General features: G+C 37.0%; 1 protein-coding gene across 1 annotated transcript in view; it reads right to left on the reverse strand.

Annotated features, from left to right (window-relative positions):
* CFAP54 (cilia and flagella associated protein 54) overlaps positions 1–20,129 on the reverse strand; it is a 267,535-nt gene that overhangs the window by 69,582 nt on the left and 177,824 nt on the right. Inside the window, 5 exon segments of the mRNA XM_077772255.1 lie at positions 1,714–1,819; positions 8,998–9,167; positions 10,776–10,855; positions 12,845–13,052; positions 18,251–18,304. Coding sequence (XP_077628381.1) covers positions 1,714–1,819; positions 8,998–9,167; positions 10,776–10,855; positions 12,845–13,052; positions 18,251–18,304 — 618 coding nt within the window.

Genomic DNA, 20,129 nt, shown 5'->3' on the forward strand with positions numbered 1-20,129 from the left:
AAAATAATCAATAATAATAGCTCATATTTATTGAGTACTTATTATATTCCAGGTACTGTGTCAAATGCCTTACACACATTATCTTATTTAATACTCTCAAAAAGCCAAAGGGGGGGGGGGTATTATTTTTCCTGCCTTACAGATGAGAGAATTGAGACTTAGACACATTAACTATTTGCTTAAACTCCATTACATTTTGGCAAAGGTGGGATTCAAACTTGCATCCTGAATTTAGAGCCCCCCATTAATCCATTCTGCCACACTATTATATGCTGCTCACATTCCGAACGTATATCATAATTAACTTACCATTTTCATTACTGCACTTTGCAAGGGGGGTGGCCAATGCCCAGAGCTACTGAGAGGGAAGGACAAGGGGAGCTTTTTCCAATGGAGGGAATCCATTTTAGACACTAGGGAACTTTAAAACCACTAGAACAATGTTCATTTGTTCTAGGAATTTCCTGCTATGCATCTCTGATACCTCTAACCTATCAGCAACACCTAATATCAAGGAGTGGCCAGCAAAACTGAGGCAGGGCTGGAATGTGGATAGCCAGGTAGGAAGGGAGGGGAGACTGTCCTGGGAACAGAGTAAGAAGTGAACAGAGCCTTCAAGGCAGGATGGTGACTGGAAGGGTCACACTAAGTACTTGAGGAGTCTAGTATTTAGGTTAGCAATACGGGGGGGGGGGAAATGCCTATCCATATACCTTAATCTCTCATTGCTCACATTTCCTGTTACCATGAATGGCCAAGTCACCCTTCCTCTAAATCGAGATTTCTAGACCTCAGCACTGCTGGTAGCTGTGGGGGACTGTCCTGTGCATTATTTATGTGTATAGCCAGCATCCCTGACCTCTATGCACTAGATGCCAGGAGCACCCTTTCTCGTTCTAACAACCAAAATGTCTCCAGATACTGTCAAATCACCCTTGGGAGGCAAAATAGCCCCTAACTGACAACCATTCCTCTCAGTCAATTTTTGAATTAGATTGCTTTTTAGCATTTTTATTGCTTTTAATATAGTAAGAAATGACTTTCTATTTAGGATAATTAGTTTTGCTTATTTGTAATGACACTAGATATTAGCAATTTTATTAGTAAAGCTTAAAGTAATGAGCAAGGATTCTGTGTGATGAATCTTTATGTTTTAATCCTAAACAACCCTCTATTATTAAATTACTTGGTCTTATCAAAATCCAGTAAAATTTCAAAGAATTTGTGACACCAGTTGTCAAAGAAATTTCAGAGTTTAAATGTGGAAGAATCTAACTATGAGAAATCAAGGGTAGGAAATAACACAGGTGTCTACTGGTGATGCCAAAGTAAAAAATTCAAAAGTGAAATGAGGAGCAAAATAAAGTGGAACAACTTTATTTGCTAAAGAAATCAGATACTGGAATAATGTATCTGGTGGGACCTTAGTGATTATCACATTCAATTCCATCAGCTCACAAATGAGATTTAAATTAAAACTTAAAATTTTTAATCAAAGAATGTTTTAAAGTTTAAGGGACTTGCGTAAGGTATGCCAATAAATAAAGAGCATAAAATGGGGCTTGAACATTTATCTCTTTACTCTGAATTCAATGTTTTTTCTACTTTATGCCTTTATTTCATCCAAGTAATTAGACAAATTCTTAGCATGCCAACAGTTATTATTATACAGTAAGTATTGTGAAGATAGACATTAATTAAATTCATACATACAGAAGCTCCTGGAGAGATGGAATTCTCTGTATCGTCTTGTACTACCTTCTTTTTAAAAAGTTTTGAATCCTGGAGAAGGCTAAGTGTAGAAAATACTATTGCAGCACTAAAATAGAAAATATATTTTAAACTTTATTAGTACTGACAATCTCATTAATAAAATGAACACATAGGCATTTCATATGTATCAGAATGTGGTTCTCCAGCTTTTTGAGGTCATAGAACTTTGTTACTTAAGGCTATACACTTGGAAACTCTTAAGCTAAATTATTGCTTAATCAGTGTCTAGCAGAACCAGAAGTCAAGCATACTAAATTAAGAAAACAGAAGCCAGGAGATAGGAATTGTCCTTATTTCCTGTTGTTTCGTACATTTGTCTACACTTTAAATCATCTCATCCTCCTCCTTTGTAGAATGATAAATTTGTAATTGATGACACACTTCTTCAAAATGTCTTAATATATATCAAGAAGCTTGCTTTAAAATCTATTCCAAAATGAAATTCAAAATGCAGAACAATCTATATACCTGAAAATGCTATTGTATACGTTTATACATTTTTATACATTTATAAAATGCTATTTTATACATGAAAAGACTGGGTGGAAGCCAAATGGACAATATACCCATCTATCTAAGCTCTCACTTGAGTAGTTAATAGACAAGAACATTTAACAGGTGTTATGGGTTCAACTGTATCCCCTCAAAAAAAAAAAAAAAAAGTTGCGTTGATGTCCTAACCCTCAGTACCTCAGTAATCTGAAGTAATCAAGCTAAAATTTGGGTGGACCCTATCCCAATATAACTGCTGTCTCTATAAAAAAAGGAAATTTTAGAGGGACAGACATGCACACAAGGAAGGTGACATGAAGACACACAGGGAGAAGACAGGCATGTGTCTACAGCGGTGTCGTTATAAACCAAGGAATGCCAAGGATCACTGGCAAATACCAGCAGCTACAAGACGCAAGGAAGGCTTCTCCTCTAGACCCTTCAGATAGAACATGGCCCATGAACACTGATTTTAGAGCATGGACTCCAGAACTGTGAGACAATAAAATTATCTTGTTTGAAGCCACTGAGTTTCTGCTGCTGTGTTATGGCAGAAGTAAGAAACTGATAGAATAAGTTAAAAGCAGATCCCCTGGCTTCTTCCTCCCACACCAAACTTGCTCCTCTTCCCTTGTGTTCCCTCTTCCCTTGTGATCCAACACAGAGCCCAGAATCACCACTGCTATCTCACCAACTAACAACCTATGTTCAATCCATCAACAAGTTCTGTCAGCTTCACCTTCAAAATACAGGTACCAGCCAGCTGCTCCTCACCTCATCCAGTGCTCGCACTTTCATCCAAGCCACCATCATCTCCAGGCTGCTTGACTGGGAGCTTCCCGACCAGCCTCCCGCTCGGGTTGTCCCTGAAGCCTGTTCTCCACACAGTGTTACAACGACCTCATCAGAGGTAAGTCAGATCAAATAATTTCCCTCCATGCATGTTCCAGAGGCTTCCCGTGTCTCTGGACCATGGTCTTTACACTTCTTCCTGTGGGTCAGTTAGGTTTCTGGCCTAGTATATAGTCAGCCTCATACGTGTCCAGGATGCTTCTGGGAAGGTATAGTCTCTGCTTGTAGGCTCCCAGAGTGTGTACATATGTTCAACGTTTAAATTATGTTTTTATACCTTCTTTTTTGTCAACCTGTTGTATTAAAAGCTGAAAACATTGTTCTAACACACATACTCTACCAAAGAGACTTTTCTCTTTTTGCTTTTTTTTCCCCACAATCCTTTAAAAAAACAATAACTGATATTTACCAAGTGTTTACCACCTGTCGGGTGCTGTGTTAAGTGCTTTGTGTGAATTAATTTACTTAATCCCCACCACAATCCTATGAGGATTATCATCACTATTTTAATCCTACTACTATCATCACTATTTTATAGATTAGGAAACGAAGACAGAAATGTTAAGTGACTTGCCTAAGATGACACAACTAGAAAGAAGGCGTGGGATTAGAACCCAGGCAGCTGGATCCGATGCCTGCCTCTTAACTGTTGCCTATAGCATGGCCTCTGTCTTTCCACAGTTCTAATAAGTTTGGTTTTGTTCATTTTGGTACAGTTATTGGTGTCATGTTTATGACTGCTATGTAGTCATTGTTGACTGTACTTGTTATCTATGCAAAGGCCCTCTCTGTCCACTTTAATGCCTCTTGCCTTGCATTCTACTTATCAGACTTCATGAAATGGGATCATTTTAAAGATTAAACAAGCTATTTATTCTTTCATTTGTTCAAAAATACACACTGAGTACCTGCTATGGGCAAGGAACAAATCTAGGAGCTATGGGTACAGTCCCTGCCCTCATGGAGTTGGTGTTCTAGAAAGAATGGGGTGTACTTATTAGTAAAGAGGAGTGCTTATCAAGTAGACCATGCTCAATACATGCTAGCTGTTCTCATTTAGTATACTGAGTAGGCCAGGGCATATGAGGGTAACTCAATTGATTTTTTTTTCTAAGTTAGTAACCAGAAAAAAAAGCTCTGTGATTATTGAATTTTAAATTCCCAAGACTACTGACTTGTTAAAATGGCTATTTCTATTTGTAGAGTATTTTCTAAGGTGTTATTCATGACTATATAACTTTACTGTTTTTATTTAAAATAAAACTAAACAACCAACCAAGAAATCAACACAAAATGACATGGTTTCAGTACATGTACAGGAATGAAATTTCCTCTCCCTGACACCCCTCCTCACTCAAGGATACGATACATACNCCTATACAAGTTTCTAAGGAACCATGGTTACTGAGCAGCCTCGAGGCTAGCACAGGATGGCCAGTAGAGGGCCCTGGAAGGAGACCGGGGTGGCCATCCCACCCTTCCGATTCTGAAGACGAAATTCTGACTTCAATCCAAATGAGATATAAGGTTTGGAATCTTGCTAACCCCAAAACTTAATGAATAAAATATAAACAATACTAGTATGTCCTAATCCACCTGGCACTGCATAGATGCACAATGGAAAATTTCTAGTCTGTGTGCTCCACCGCAGAGACTCTCACTATAAACACTCTATAATCCCCAAGAAAGAAAGTTTCATTTTGACACAAAATTAAAAGGTTCAAATGTTATTCCATTTAGACAATAAATTAAATAGAAAGGAAAACTTATTTAAAAAAAAAAAAGATAGGACCTTGAGAGAGGCAGCCCTAAAAGAAGCAGAAATACAGTCTGAATAACTTTGATCCCATTTACTTCTTATTAACATTCATGACAAAAATGGTCAGTTTGTTCTCATAAAATCCACGCAGTTCACTCTACCTGTCACCCTGGGGAATGTGCCTTTCAATTTACTTGACACATAATTTTATTAGAAGTATCATAAAATGTCAAGCTAACCATCATTTGGGAAAGGGACTGTCCAACACTCTCAGCAGCGCCCAAACAGAAGCTCATGGGGGGTAAAGTTCACATAAGAGAAACTCATTCATCTTGACAGTAGGCTTCTCCATATGACAACTCTGCTGCAAAAAGGCAACAACATCAAAGTTTTTGCAGGTTTTGTCCCAAGGGCCAGGTTCATGTATTTAAAATAGGAGTGATTCTGATATACTTGCACTTCATTTACATATGTCTATCTGGTCTTCAAATTAAAGTTCTATTATGACACTCCTTACTGTGACCATTTTGTAATTTTTACTTTCTTGTTCCCTTCTTCCTCCCTAAAAAATAAAAAAAAAAATCACTCATATCCTCCATGGCTGTAAGACATGCAGAGGGCAGGGGGAAGAATAAAGGTAATGGTAAATATTTTCTAGGGCTGCTGGTGACCTCTGAAACAGTTTGGAGAAAAGAGATCTCCATTCCTCTATAGGAAATCATATAGTCACATTTTTGTAGATAGAGAGGGAGATGATGTTCTTCTATATATATAAACCATATACTTTCTTTAAGAAATCACATAAGAAATTCCTTCTCTTCAAACTTCAAGAGGGAAGATGATATATTATTATGCTAATTCTATTTACCATCAATCAGCTACCACTGCATTCTCAAAGATAGCTATAAATGTAACAATACTCTAAATCAGTGTGTCTTAAGCTTTTTTTTTATCTCAGCACTCATTTATACCCTTAAAAATTGTTGAGAATTCCCAGAGTTCCTTCAATATTTATCATATTAGAACTTAAGCTGACAGATTTTTAACTCTATTAATATTTATTAATTCATTTAAAAATAAAAACATTAAACCCATTATTTTTTAACATCTATAATGCATTTTTATGAAGACAGATATATTTTCCAATACAACAAAAATTAGCAAGAAGAATGCCATATTTTGTATTTTTGCAAATCTCTTTAATGTCTTATTAAATTCCCTCTTAATAAGGGAAAATCAACCTAATAGAAGAATTTCATATCACTTCTTTGTCTGTTATGACATAGTGGGTATTTCTTAATGTTTATTTTTGAGAGAGAGAGAGAGAGAACAAGCTGGGGAGCGGAAGACAGAGAAGGGGACAGAGGATGCGAAGCTGGTCCCTCCCCACCAACGTGGGGGCTCGAACTCACAAACTGAGATTATGATCTGAGCCAAGGTCAAACACTTAACCATCTGAGCAACCCAGGCTCCCCAAGTTATGATATACTGCTTTGATTGAAGTATATGAAGATGACTAGGTCTCACAGAGGTAGTTGTTGGAAATAGTAAGAGTATTTTAATATCCTCTTAAAATAATTGTGAATTCTTTGATACTACACCAAAATGTGCCAAGTGATAGTTTCTTAAAAGTTTCTTGCAATGTGAAAGCTAATATCACATACTGAAGCAATTTCCTACTCTGTTACATTAAAACCTATTGATCTATCTTGTTAACCAGGATTTTGGAACAATATTCACTGGTGATTTGGAAAATAATAACTCCCTGAGTTATGCAAATCCCCTTAATGTTGAAACATTTCATTACACAGTTTTAAAATAATGATGCTCGTTAATATTAATGACCCCCAATCTCATCAGAACATTATAAGCATTAGAAAACTGTCAAGCTCATGGTGACAAATAGAAATTTTTCCAAAATTCCAATTTCCCTGTAAAAGTTCAGATTTTATCATTAGCAACAAATACTATTAGTTGTTTGTTAGAAGTGGCATGTTCATTTTGCTCATTTTCAATAAAATGCCTGTCAAACACCCAAGTCTGCAAAACTAGTTTGTCAGTTGCTTTTTCAAATAAACATGGTGTTTTGTGAAAATAACTGCTTGTTCAGCTTTCATTTCAATCACGTATGTGTTCTTCCCCAAGATAACCACCAGACTTTGATATGCAGCAAAGATGCTATGCTTTAGGAGTATTTCCCATTTAATATTCCCACAGAATATTAAAAATATATTCAAGGATAGAGACTTATAAATGTAATAGGTTTTACGGGTTCATCAAAAGCATAAACTGCTTTTTTTTTTTTTTTAACTGCAAGTGCGCAGCAGTAAAGAGTGTAATGGCCACTAGCAGTACTGTTCGGAAACACTGCTGTGGTGCACAGTGAGATGCCAGAAGTTTTCATATTGCTGCTCTTGCAGCATCAGTGAAAATAACAACATGATGAAGATGATGAATGACATCTTAGTCTTGTAAAAAGAGTTCTGACCTTACAGACCCCGTGAAATGGTCTTGGAGACACCCCTAGAAATCCAGAAACCACATTTTTGAGAATCACTGCTCCACAACAGACTAGCCGGCTTTTCATCACTGTTTAGAAACCACAAAAAATTATAAATTTCCAAAAGTCTATACTGTTCTAACATAAAATCAAATTTAGATGTGGTTAATCATGGCGTGGCCTTTGGGTCAAGGCCCACAATGATGAGATGATTATGTGTTTCCCATCAAAGCAAAGGGAAATTTCTGCTGTATTGATTTCCCCTTTGCAGAAGCCACAGGTGGGCTTCTCTTTTTTCTCCCAGCTCTGCCTAAGAAAGCGACTGGGTTTTCTTATCTGCCTGCCCAGATGTGGGGCACGAAAAGGGGGGACCGATGGGGCTTGAAAGCTGTCAGCCATCAAACATCAAACTGAAGTCATACTCTTTATTACAACCACACCATTTTACAATGATAGCCCTCCACCTCCCCCTGCCTTTACTCATGGTATCTCTGTAACATGTATCACTTGTGACCACACTATACAATTTACTTACTTATTATGTTCACAGTTTACTGTCAGCCTATTTATTATCTATTACAAACTCCATGAGGGTAGGACTGTTTTCAGTATTGTTATATATTCTGTTTATATTGTATCTACCAGTACTGGGATATTGATTTATCTCAAAAACAAAGAACCATGACTAGCATATTGTAGGCACTCCAAAATTATTTTTTGAATGAAACCAATGAATGGAAGATAATAAGCCTGTGCATTATTCAAAGAATCTTTACTGAAATGTCACAGGGCCTCATGATAGAGGTATTTATTGCAAACGATATGAGAAGTTTGCAATATGGTTTTACCATCCCACTTAATTGTTTAAATATCTTTCAGCATATGGATACGGGAACTATCTCCATTCCCCTCTGTATCCTCAGTGTCTAGAGTAGAGCCTAACAATGCAGTGGTTAATGGATACTGGTTGGGTAAATGAATGAATCAATGAACAGGTGAAATGAAAGGTCTGATACTAACAGTTGTATCACATTTAAATAATCATCCACTTAAAACAGTTTCTTAAATGGTTCAGCCAAACATAGTTCAGAAAATGTTATTTTTTAATAATAGAGCTTGTTTTTAATATTAACTATGCTGGAATTAAAATTTTTAAAATAAAAACATCAATAAATAAAAAAGCAAAGCTCTGTTAACTTGTTCATTCTTCATATTATATAAGACATTCTAGGGGCTCCTGGATGGCTCAGTTAGTTGAACATCCAACTTTTGATTTAGGCTCAGGTCATGATCTCACAGTTGGTGAGTTCGAGCCCCGCATCTAGCTCTGTGCTGAAAGAATAGACCCTGCTAGGGATTTTCTCTCCCTCTCTCTGTCCCTCCCCCTCCTTAAAATAAATAAACAACTTTAAAGAAACCCATCCTAGCTGTAGGCTTTCACAAAGTAATTGCTTTGTTTAGAACTGTAGTTTTAAGCATAATAATATATGAAAGGCTCCTGAGTAATAAAACATAAGTATGCTCTATTAATATTGGAATTTGTAAACTTTATATACAATTTAGGTATATCTGACAAGTTAGGGTGGGGAACAAATTCTCCTCTGTGCTTGAAGAGACTCACCTGTACGCGGCCCGGTGTCTCTGCAGGGCAATTGCAGCCAGCTGAAGCCTGGCCTCCACCACAGTCTCCAGCTCGCCAGCGGAGCACTGGGACAGGCTCTGATGGCCTGGGGGCTCCATCTCCGACATAAGGAAGTTCAGCCTGTCCTCAGCTTCTGTCAGTAAAGCCAACTAAAGAAAGAAGGCCACACAACCACCTAAGCTTAGAGGTAATACAGATAATATCTCATTCTTCTTTATCAGGTGTTTTCCACATACTAAGAAAAGTAACCTTGAATGGAAGACCAAATAGGGAATTTGAACATAATGATCAGAGAAGAGTGCTCAGTGAACAGGAAAAAGGGCACAGAAAATGAAAAGGAGAGTGATGGCAGGAGTCAGCATGTACAACAGTTACCCTTTATTGTGCGAACAGCCAGCGCTCATTACTCATGGTACTTACACTGTTCCATAAAGTGGTTACACACACAGAATTAGCAAACACTGGAGTATTGCTCCTAGAGGAAATACAGGAATAGGTTCCTATGGGCTTCTGGTGCCAACACTTTTGCCAACTGATCCACATATGACTTTGTTTAATATGTGTTTATAGTTAACGACACATTATTTAATATGTACTGTAAAGTCATTAACCTTGAATTCACAGCTAATAGCCCTAAAACTCACATTTGACTAAAGCTTTTATTGCATAGCAAGGATTCTGCATTTACCATAAAGCCCATCACAGCCTTCTTAGGAATTTCGTATTCTTAGGAATACTAAACAGCATTTCGGCAATACACTTAGGGGACATTTCAAACAGTGAAATCACCAACAAAAAGCACAAAAATGCAACATAGACCATGGAAAGGATACCTGTTTACAGGATGAGAGTGGAAACAAAAAGTCAGAGCATTGTCTTTTCCAACTCAGCTAGGAATGTGTGTGTGGGGCCACTCACATTTTTCTATGCTCTGTGATATTCACAAATGACCCCCCCAAAAAAAAGAGCCATGAGTATTGATTTTGGAGTTACAAATAAATTTTAGCAGATCAGCTAGTTAGCAAATCCTGAATCTGTGAATAACGAGGACTGACTGTATTTCAAGTTAAGCTATGATCACCTAACTGGTAATGTGAAGATAATGAGATTTTACAGCAGACAATCAATAGTAAATAGCAACTCGGCATGGCAAAGGAGAAAGGGACCAACCAACCCTTCAAAAAACAGGTCTCTAAAAACTTGTTTGTACAGAGTGGTACACATTATATAAGTACTGGGGCAACTCAGTATAATGGCTAAGAACGTGATCTGCATTTCATTAGTTGCATGACATTAGGGATTTTTTTCTGTCTAAGCCTCAATTTTCTCACGGTTCAGCACAACATAGTTCAAAAATGATTAATACCTACAGCCCAGAGTTGTAAAAATTAATCATGCAAAGTGCCTGTCATGTAGTAAGCACTGAATAAATGGTAAATGGTAGCTGTTTGTGTTGCTGTTGCCATCACTATTATTATTAGGAAATGAGAACCAGGGAATGGAATCCCATCAAATAATAAATCATATTTTCCACAGTGCCTTAATCAGGTTTGTAAAGTCAAAGGCTGACAATCTCTGGGCATCTAATTTTCTCATGAGGAGTAGACTCCGTCTCTGGCCCCAATCTATGCTTATGCAAGAAAAGCTACTCAGTCTCCCAAGAGCAAACACAACCCTGAAAGTGAGCCTGTCCAGGGCCTAATAGTGCACATTTTGGTAATCAATTTAATATGATTTGAAAAAATTTTCTGACTTACCTTTAGTGTGCTAAGTGTGAAGTCATCTTTAATTTTTGCAAACTGATCAAGTGAGCTTCCCTCATCCTTTAAATATAAGTCTAAAAGACACACAATTTTGGAAGAACCAAGAATATCTTTGGTTAGTTTAAATATTAATTCTAGTTTATGTAACTCATCATTAGTTGGGAAACTGTCCATATATTTCATATTTTAAAAAACCCACAATGATAATTAGAAACATACTGTTCTATCAGACAATTCTGAAAGGATCTTTAAGATGCTTGGTGATATTCTTAAAATTATTGGCTTCTAATATAGAGTAATGGTTCCTCCTCTGGGAACACAGGACCCTTTAAGGGCCCCAAAGTATTTTCAGCCTATTTATAAGATATTTATAAGATCTACTTGGAAATGTCAGTAGATCTACTGATTTGTATAAGCCCCTCACACTAATAGCAGAGAGTGAGACCATTTGGAACACCATAACCCACAATTCCCAACTATCTCAAAAACCCACAATCCAAGCCTGTGATGCTGAGCAGGAGGAAATGGGATAATTTAGATTACAGACTCTGCCTGCTTCAGTAAACTGGACTTCTAGACTACAGGAGCGGGGGGGGATCCCACAAATTGTTATTTGACTAGGAATTGCTGCAAAAAAAATACCCACCTAAAGAACTAAGTTTGTCAAGGGGTAAGAGGAAGTCCAAGGAGTAAGAGGAAGTCCATGGAATTGAACACACATGACTTCCCTCTTCTTCCAACTACTACTTATGTGGCTCTTCTCCTAAATTAAAGGGCTCTGGAGCAAGAGGTCAGCTGAGTATGAAGGAGGGCTTGAGAATTGGGAAATTCTCAAGAATTTGATCTGGGGATTAGCATGAAAGTCTAGGATGCATTTCAGAACATGAAAGATCCTAGGAAGAGTTTGCTCCCTATTTTCCTCCTGCTCTCTCTGCCTCTGAGTGACTTTGGGGATTCTCTGTGTGGCCCTCCCAGATAATGGCCTGCTCCTCCTCCTGGAAAACTGAGTAACAAACTCTGTTTTTAATGACCATCAGCCTCTTATCTGTTGACCTCATCACACCTGAATAATAATAAAAGTTACATTTTAAAACAGAGTCAATATTACTCTGATATCCAAACAGGACAAAGATACAAGAAATGAAAAGTATAGAACAATATGTATTATGAATAAGGATATAAAAATCTTCAACAAAATACTAGCGAACAGAATACAACAAAGTATAAAAACAATTTATATACCATGACTAAATGGGAGTTACCCCAAGAATGCAAGGTTGGTTTAAACACTCAAAAATCAATTAATGTTATACACGATATCAATAGAATAAAAACCAAAAAACATGGAAGCATCTTAATAGATGCAGGAAAAGCATTTAATAAAATTCAGCACCTTTTCATGATAAAATCACTCAACAAACCAGGAATAAAAAGGACAGTCCTTCCCTTGATAAAGAACATCTATGAAAAGCCCACAGTTAACACCGTACTTACTGGTGAAAAACAATTATTCTTAGGGCAATATCCAGTACAGTTGAGAAATACTTATCTAAGACCTATGAATCCTGTTCATGGATATCTCATCCCATAGAAATATACACTATATGATAAGGATATGTAGCACTTCAGCCCGATTCCTAGAAACAAAGTGAATGTGCAGCAATAGTGGGATGGTTGAACAAATATGAGATATTCAGCATAGAACACTGCATAACCAGACTAGCAGAACAAAGCAGTTGCTTTAAAGTGGTTTTAGTGAAACTTTTCTGCATAAAAAAAAAAACACAAGATGTAGGAAAATGTAAAATATATCATTCTATAAATAAATGATGAATCCTATTTTGTGTGTATATATGTGAAAAAGTATATGAATACTGATATATATGGACAGAAATGGATATGCATATACCTAACATAGCACATATGTGTGTCATTAAGTGTGCTTAGAGAACAATATGGAAGGATGTATACTAGACTGTACATATGGATTATTGGGAGTGGAGTAGAAATAGTTGGGGAAAGAGGAGAAAGAAAAACAAGCCAAAAATGAAACAAAAGATTACCTTTCAAGTTTTGAAAGTTTGCTCTACTCTTCTCAGAAACAGGTCCATGGTGGGTTATTTTCACTGAATTTTCTGGGACACAATTTATAGTTGCAGCCACACTTATTAAAAAGTAGGCTTTAACAAAAGAAAACTTATTTAGGAGATGTTGTTGGCCAACTGTGACCAGAATTGCAGGCAATCCTTTACTTATTAATTCATCAAGTGCCTAAAAAAATGAAACAAAGAAAACAAGGCAAATCAGTAGAACATTGTTTTCAGATATTATTAGTTTTCATCCCCTTTTGCATTCCTCATTTGGTGTTGGATGAAGGAATGCAGTATAGACATGAAGTACCATACACAGCAGGTCTATTGCAAGAGATGTATATCAGATCTACCCCAGCAGTTTTGAGTGCTTCTGCCTTTCCCCACCACTTTCTGACCTTTGCCTCAAGAGCCCAGCCCTGCCACAGAAAGAGAGTGAACCTGTTGCTGGGGGCAAGGGAGGGGACATCTCAACAAAACAGAGAACCCACCAAAGTTCAGCCATTCACACTTGTCTGTTCTGGTTTAGCATGAGTGAATAAAGGTGCTGGGACAGTAGCAGGAGAATGAGTACACAAGCATGATGCCCATCCAGCTTAGACTTCATGCTCAATCATTAGATCTCGCCTGTGTATGCCCTCAATTCCCTGGCCCTCTCCTTTGCATATACACTTCCTTGGCACAACAATAGCCCTGGTAAAATCCAATGCTGGACCTTCTTTAGGTGTGCACCCTGTAGCTGAAGAAGGCCGAAGAAAATCATGCAATTAGACTAAGTGGTCCCACTTGAAGTTCCTGACCAAACCTCAGTGCTGCCTGGTCATCGTCCTACATTTTTCCAGTCCTTCTCTCCTAGACAACCATTTCATGCTCTTTTTGCTTCTAAATTCTAACCCTTCCCCGCTGATGTCCCTCCCAGCTAACGACCTTGCTTTCTCTACTTAACGGAGAATATTGAGGCAGTCAGAGTAGTGTCCATAGTCCCTCTAGCTCCATTTCTCCCACCTACCCAACCATCCTGCCACATAGGCCACTGATCCTTTCTGCACTGGTCTACTCAGCCATTCTCTCTTACATCATAAATGTCCCCTTGCCATAGACATTCTCATCAGCACATAGCCAGGCTGTCTTCTCTTCCTTCTTAAAAAACAAAAACTATCTATACCCTGACTACCATTTTCGAGCTACTGCCTAAATTCTCACTCTTCTATAAAGCAATGATCTAAGAGTTGTCAATATTCCAATTTCTTTTCTTTAATTTGCTTTTAAACCCCCTCCTCTCCTACACTGAAACCCTTTCGCCAAGGTCACCAGTGGCCTACACTTGCCCTTAAACCAGTGTTCAGTTCTTAGTCCTCATATGCCATGTTACTTTTAATCTAAGACATCATTATCTTGTATGCCAATTAAAGTATCACATGCCCTCAACTATAAAATACATTCTAATTTCAGAGCTATTAAATGTGAAAAAAAGATGGATGTTTATGACTCAGTGAGTTATGGTGCTTGATTTATATGCAAAATATGGCACTATTAATTACTTCCTTTTTAAATTTTTTTAATGTTTATTTATTTTTGAGAGAGAAAGAGAGAGATAGAGTGCAAGCAGGGGAGGGGTTAGAAAGAGACGAAGACACAGAATCAGAAGTAGGCCCCAGGCTCTGAGCTGTCAACACAGAGCCTGATGCGGGGATTGAACTCACAAACCCCAAGATCATGACCTGAGCTGAAGTCAGATGCTTAACCAACTGAGCCACCCAGGTACCCCAATCACTTCCTCTTTTGAAAATATTTCTCTTGCACAGCAAAGGAAACAACCCAGAAAACTAATAGGCAACCAATGGAATGGGAAAAGATAGNGGCATATAAAAAAAAGAAAAAGAAAAAAAAAAGAAAATATTTCTCTTGGCTTTCAAGTCACCATGTTCTCTTGGTTTCTTTCCTATACTGTTGGTCATTTCCTTTTCAGTCTTTGTTGGTTCCTCTTCTTTTCCCATATATTCTTTTAAGTTTATTTATTTATTTTGAGAGAGGCAGAGAGAGAGAGAGAGAATCCCAAGCAGGCTCCATACTGTCAGCATGTAGCCCAGCATGGGGCTCAAATTCACAAACCATGAGAAGACCTGAGTTGAAATCAAGAGTCAGAGGCTTAACCCAACTAAGCCATCCAGTCAGCCCTCCTGTATTTTTAACATTGGAGTGTCCCAGGGCCTGGTCCTTTTCCTTCTCTTTACTCACTCCACTTAGGTTATCTGAAACAAACTCATGGTTTTAATTTTATCTAAATGCAGATGAAATCCTTTGTTTTTCTCTCCAGCTCCAATCTCTCTTCTGAAGTCAAATCAGCTTCTGACTCAAATAGTCTATTTGGATATCTAAGAGATACCTCAAACTCAATATGTCCAAAACTGTATTCCTAGTCACCTCACAACCACACATGCTCACACACACACACACACACACACACACACACAAGCACTGGAACAGTATTTAGCACACAGTAGGCTCAATGGATCAGCTAAAACAGGTAGATTAGGCCACAGGTGTGCTATAACCCTTCCAGTGGCTCCCCATTTTGTTCAGACAAGAACCCAAGTTACAAAGGCCCTACAAGACCCTTCTCAAGCTGGCTCCATTACCTCTGACACTGTCTCCTACTGCTTTCCTGTCATTCACACAGCTCTGGCCACGCTAAGATGCCCCTCACCAAGCTAGGCAATCCTGCCCCCAAGGCCTTTGCACTTACTGTACTCACTTCCTAAATGGCTCCTTTTCCAAATTTCCTAACATGCACCTTTACCTGTTCACAAATGTCTTTGCATAGTCCTCAGTGAGGACTAACCTAATTACTCCATTTAAAATAACGACTCCCTAACCTAGCCCCATGAGCCCAATCCCCTTTATGTGCTGCTGGGTTTATTTTCTCTAGCATGGTTCACCTTCTAACTTACCATATAATTTACTTAATTATACTGTTTACTTATATATTATGTTTATTATTAGTTTTTTCCCCTAAAATATAAGCTCCCTGATGGCTTGGGAGTTTGTCTGTTGCTGACCCACTAATGTATTTATTTGACGACACCAAAATAGTGCCTTGCACACAACAGGCTCTTATTAAAAATTTGTTGAATTAACAATATTTGTTGATTAGTAATCTCAGATGCTGGAGCTATATATTCTAGAAAAGAGGGAAACTTTTTGCCTTATGTGAGTTACAAAAGAAAAATCTTATTGCTTGGGAGAGTCTGAGGCAATACTGGCAGTGGAGAGATCTGTTGTACATTCTCCCATCCTAATATCTTCTAAAGAGTGAAAATCAATACATGCAGAAGAGCCAGACGTAGAACAGCACTGAGACTGAGCATGCAGCAAACAGTGTGCTAGGAATACGGTTGGCATTCTCTATCTAGGGAAGAAACTTCAGATTGGTTGTAGGGCAGAGGAGAAGGTTTCTCTTCTCTTTTATCTCCATAGCAAATAGTGTCTTAATGAATCTTGACAACTACATACAAACACTTGAGGATCAAAAGAAGATTAATTAGTAATGCTATTAATTAGGAACACTCCTTTCTCTTCCTCTATACAGAAAATACAAAGTGTAATCTGGAGTCTTTGGCAGGCCAACAGTTCTGTTTTAATTAATTAGCTAATAGAAGTCGGTTTTCCATTATGCTGTCAGTCTCTTTTTGTTTAAAAGGAAATGATCAGACAGACATTCCTTTTATACTCAAAAACACTCCTTAAAGAAGTGTTTTTAGGATGCCTTGAAATTTGTGACTGGGAAGAAATAAATACTCTTAAACATTTAAAGGTCTTGAAACACTGAAGCGAAATATGAATATGTATGTGTATCTTCCTAATACCAATTCTTTCATTTCAGGCAAGTTGCTTATAAATCAAAACAAATTTTAAGGCAAAACAATGAATCATCGGAAGCATAATTAAAAGTGAAGTTTGTGGAATAACAAACACCAATGGAAAAGTAGTAAGATTACATTTAATAGAAGGATAGGATATAATTCTTATGAAAATTATGGAAAACAAAAAGCAACTTTGCAGAAATGACTCTCAAAATTATTTAATAAAAACAGCTTAATTAATGAAACAGAATGTTGTTTCTTGGCCTTTAAAAAAATTTAAACAACGTGCAGATGTCTCTCTGCACTTCACCTAGTTGTGTGAACCCCTTAGGTGTCTGTAGCCCCTTACCAATGGCTGCACTCTACTCTCCTGCCCTAACACTTTCTAGGGGTCAGACTGGTGAAATCTAGCTCCTAAGATTTTAAAAACTGATTTCAAGATATTTAAATGCTACACTACATGGATGGAGCTAGAGCACATTATGGCAGGCAAACTAAGTCAGAGAAAGACAAATACCGTAGGGTTTCAATCATACGTGGAATTTAAGAAACTACACAGATAAACATACGGACTCTTAACGACAGAAAACAAGCTGAGGGTTTGCTGGAGGGGCAGCAGGATGAGTGATACAGGTGATGGGGATTAAGGAGTGTACTTGTGATGAGCACCAGGTACTGAATGCAAGTGAGGAATCACTAAATTCTACTCCTGAAACTAATACTATACTATATTTTAACTAACTAGAATTTAAATAAAAATTTGAAACAAACAAAAAGATATTTAAATGCTACTAGGTTATCAAAAGCTTAAATCCCAATCATTCAAGTAGTGTCAAGAACAGACGTAGTGGGATAGAGAATCTAGTCCTCTGTTTGAAAAGAGCACTGAGAAGTTAGAGGAGTTGTTTATGAAAATATCATATGAAAACCTTCCATTAGCCAGCACTACGTGGGAATCCTACTGCAGGACATAAGAGTATTAGACCAACGTGTTGTACATCTTAAACTTACACAATGTTATATATCAATTACAGTCTATAAAAAATTTTTATTTTTATAATTTTTTAAAAATTTTTCAATAAGTGGAAAAAAGAAAAACATTGAAAGGCAGTCCGAGACTGGAGAAAGGATGTGAGGAAAAGTAGAATTGAATAAGTGGGTTGAACAGCAAAACACACAAAATCCTTTTCTTATAATCAAAGTCAGCTATTCTCACCAAAGTAATCAAGATAAACATTAAAGATAGACACTTGACAGGTCTAGATAAACAAAATGAATTTATACATATAATTTAAACATTTACAAACAATAAATGATATTTGCTCAATTTGAAAGCCAGACTAGTTTGAGTCCAATCCTACCTCAGGCCCAACTTTGGAGATAAAACACCATTATTAGAAATAGAAGAGCATATTAATTACATAGCAGATTTTCAAAAACAAGTGTTATTCTTACCAAATGACTCAAAATTACCCTTACTAAGTATCTAACATTTATAAAATATTGTTATTCTTACCTGTAAATTTTCTTTACTAGTAAGAGGTTTTCCTGAATCAAATGATTGAAATATCTGTCAATATATAAAGCACTAACATTAGACACAAAAGTATTATTTTTTAAATGAAACTGTTAATGTGTTACAAAAGTATTTTAAATGTAATTTTTATTATAAAAGCAATACATGTTCTAGTCAGAAGGACAACTATAGAATAAAGAGGGAAGTAAAAAATCACACATAAATCAACTTTTTTTAGGTTGTCAATGTTAATAATTTGGTGTCTTTACTACCAATTTCGTTTTTGATGTATTTTAAATATATATTTGTATTCCTTTTCATTAAACATTGCATCATAATTATTTTTCCATGTCATTAAGTCATTTGTAAACCTCAGTCTAATAGCTAAGTAATGTCCCATGCTATGAATGCAGCATAATAACTCCTTTCTTTTTGTTAGACATCAAGGGGAACAAATTCCCACCCCTGTCCCACCATTCAGCCCTAGTTTAAACAACATGGGTGAGTATTTCATCTGTGTTTCTTAGTATTCCCTTTGGATAGATTCCTGGAAGCAGAATTACTGGGTCATAAGAGTATTAGAACTGAGTATTAGCATTTAGAAAAATCTTTGCCAGTTTGAGGTAAAATCACATTACTCTTCAGAATAACTCTTTTTGTGGTTCTTTTCCTTTATTGTGAATGACCTGTCAATATGTTTGGCTCTAAATATAATGTTACATTAGGAAACATTCCATTTATTTGCTGCAGGAGATGACCGTATCATCATGCAGGGTGCATTCCTCTTGGTACAGAGGCCCTTTTTCAAAGATGTCAATACTGATGCCCTGCCCACATCTGCTTGGTCATCTGGAAGATACCAGAAGCTTCCGTGGACAGGTTTGTCACTGATGGACAGTAAGTATCCTACTTCAAACATCTGTATGCCTTTGCTTGAGGGCATTCTGTGGCCACAAGAGTATTCAGGAGAGGCTGGAAGTTCAGGGAGCAACCCAATCCAATGAGCACAAGATTGTTCTCCCATGTCTCTGAGGGCCTGCTTGTCCACACAGTGATTCATTAATAGTCTCTGCAGTGGTTCTCTTCCCTTCCCTATCTGACTTTCCACACACTCACCATTCTCCCTGAAATCACTTCCCAAATATACTACTTGCTCCCAAATCCTTGTCTTAGGATCTGAGGGATCTGAGGGACCCCTAAACCAAGACATCACATATAGCTCTTATTGGAATAAAATGTTGGTAACTGCTAAAAATTTTCCCCCTTTTTTGAAGATATTTCTTATCTTCTCTCATCCACTGAAAAGTAAATAAGTGAATCTAAGGGACCTTTGGTGATATAACAGGAAGAAAGTTGATGATGGACTTTAGATTTGGTGATAAGAGCAGAATCCCAATACTAGTATCATGTTAAAAGAGAATTTTTTTTTAAAGCCTGTGAAAAGTCCAGTAGTAATCTGTAAGACTTTTTCAGTTACTTCTTTTACAACTAAAATCTAATTAATTAATCCTTTCTTTAAATAACTAGCCTGCAGCCTAATAACATTGGCACCTATTTTAATTATAAACCCTGAACACATTTCCTCTTTTAATTACATTTTTTTAAGTTCCCAATTGAAGCTGGAAAGCTTCAAATTAACTTGGAGAATACAAAATTTAAAGTCAGAATCGATTGAAAGACAATTCACCCACACTTTTCTCTCATGAAAACTAGATAATAAAAATTAAGTTGGAATATACCTGTAAAAATGAATTTAAGACTGTTTGTTTTGGTGAAAGCAATGAACTTTAAAAACTCTTTATTGTTTCTCCTTCTACCCAGCTGGTTTTTCTTTCCTTCTCATCTTCTTGGACTTGAAATGTGGATGACTCCAACGTTT

This window comes from Crocuta crocuta, unplaced genomic scaffold (assembly GCF_008692635.1).
Source record: "Crocuta crocuta isolate KB4526 unplaced genomic scaffold, BGI_CrCroc_1.0 scaffold216, whole genome shotgun sequence".
NCBI classification, from domain to species: Eukaryota; Metazoa; Chordata; class Mammalia; order Carnivora; family Hyaenidae; genus Crocuta; species Crocuta crocuta.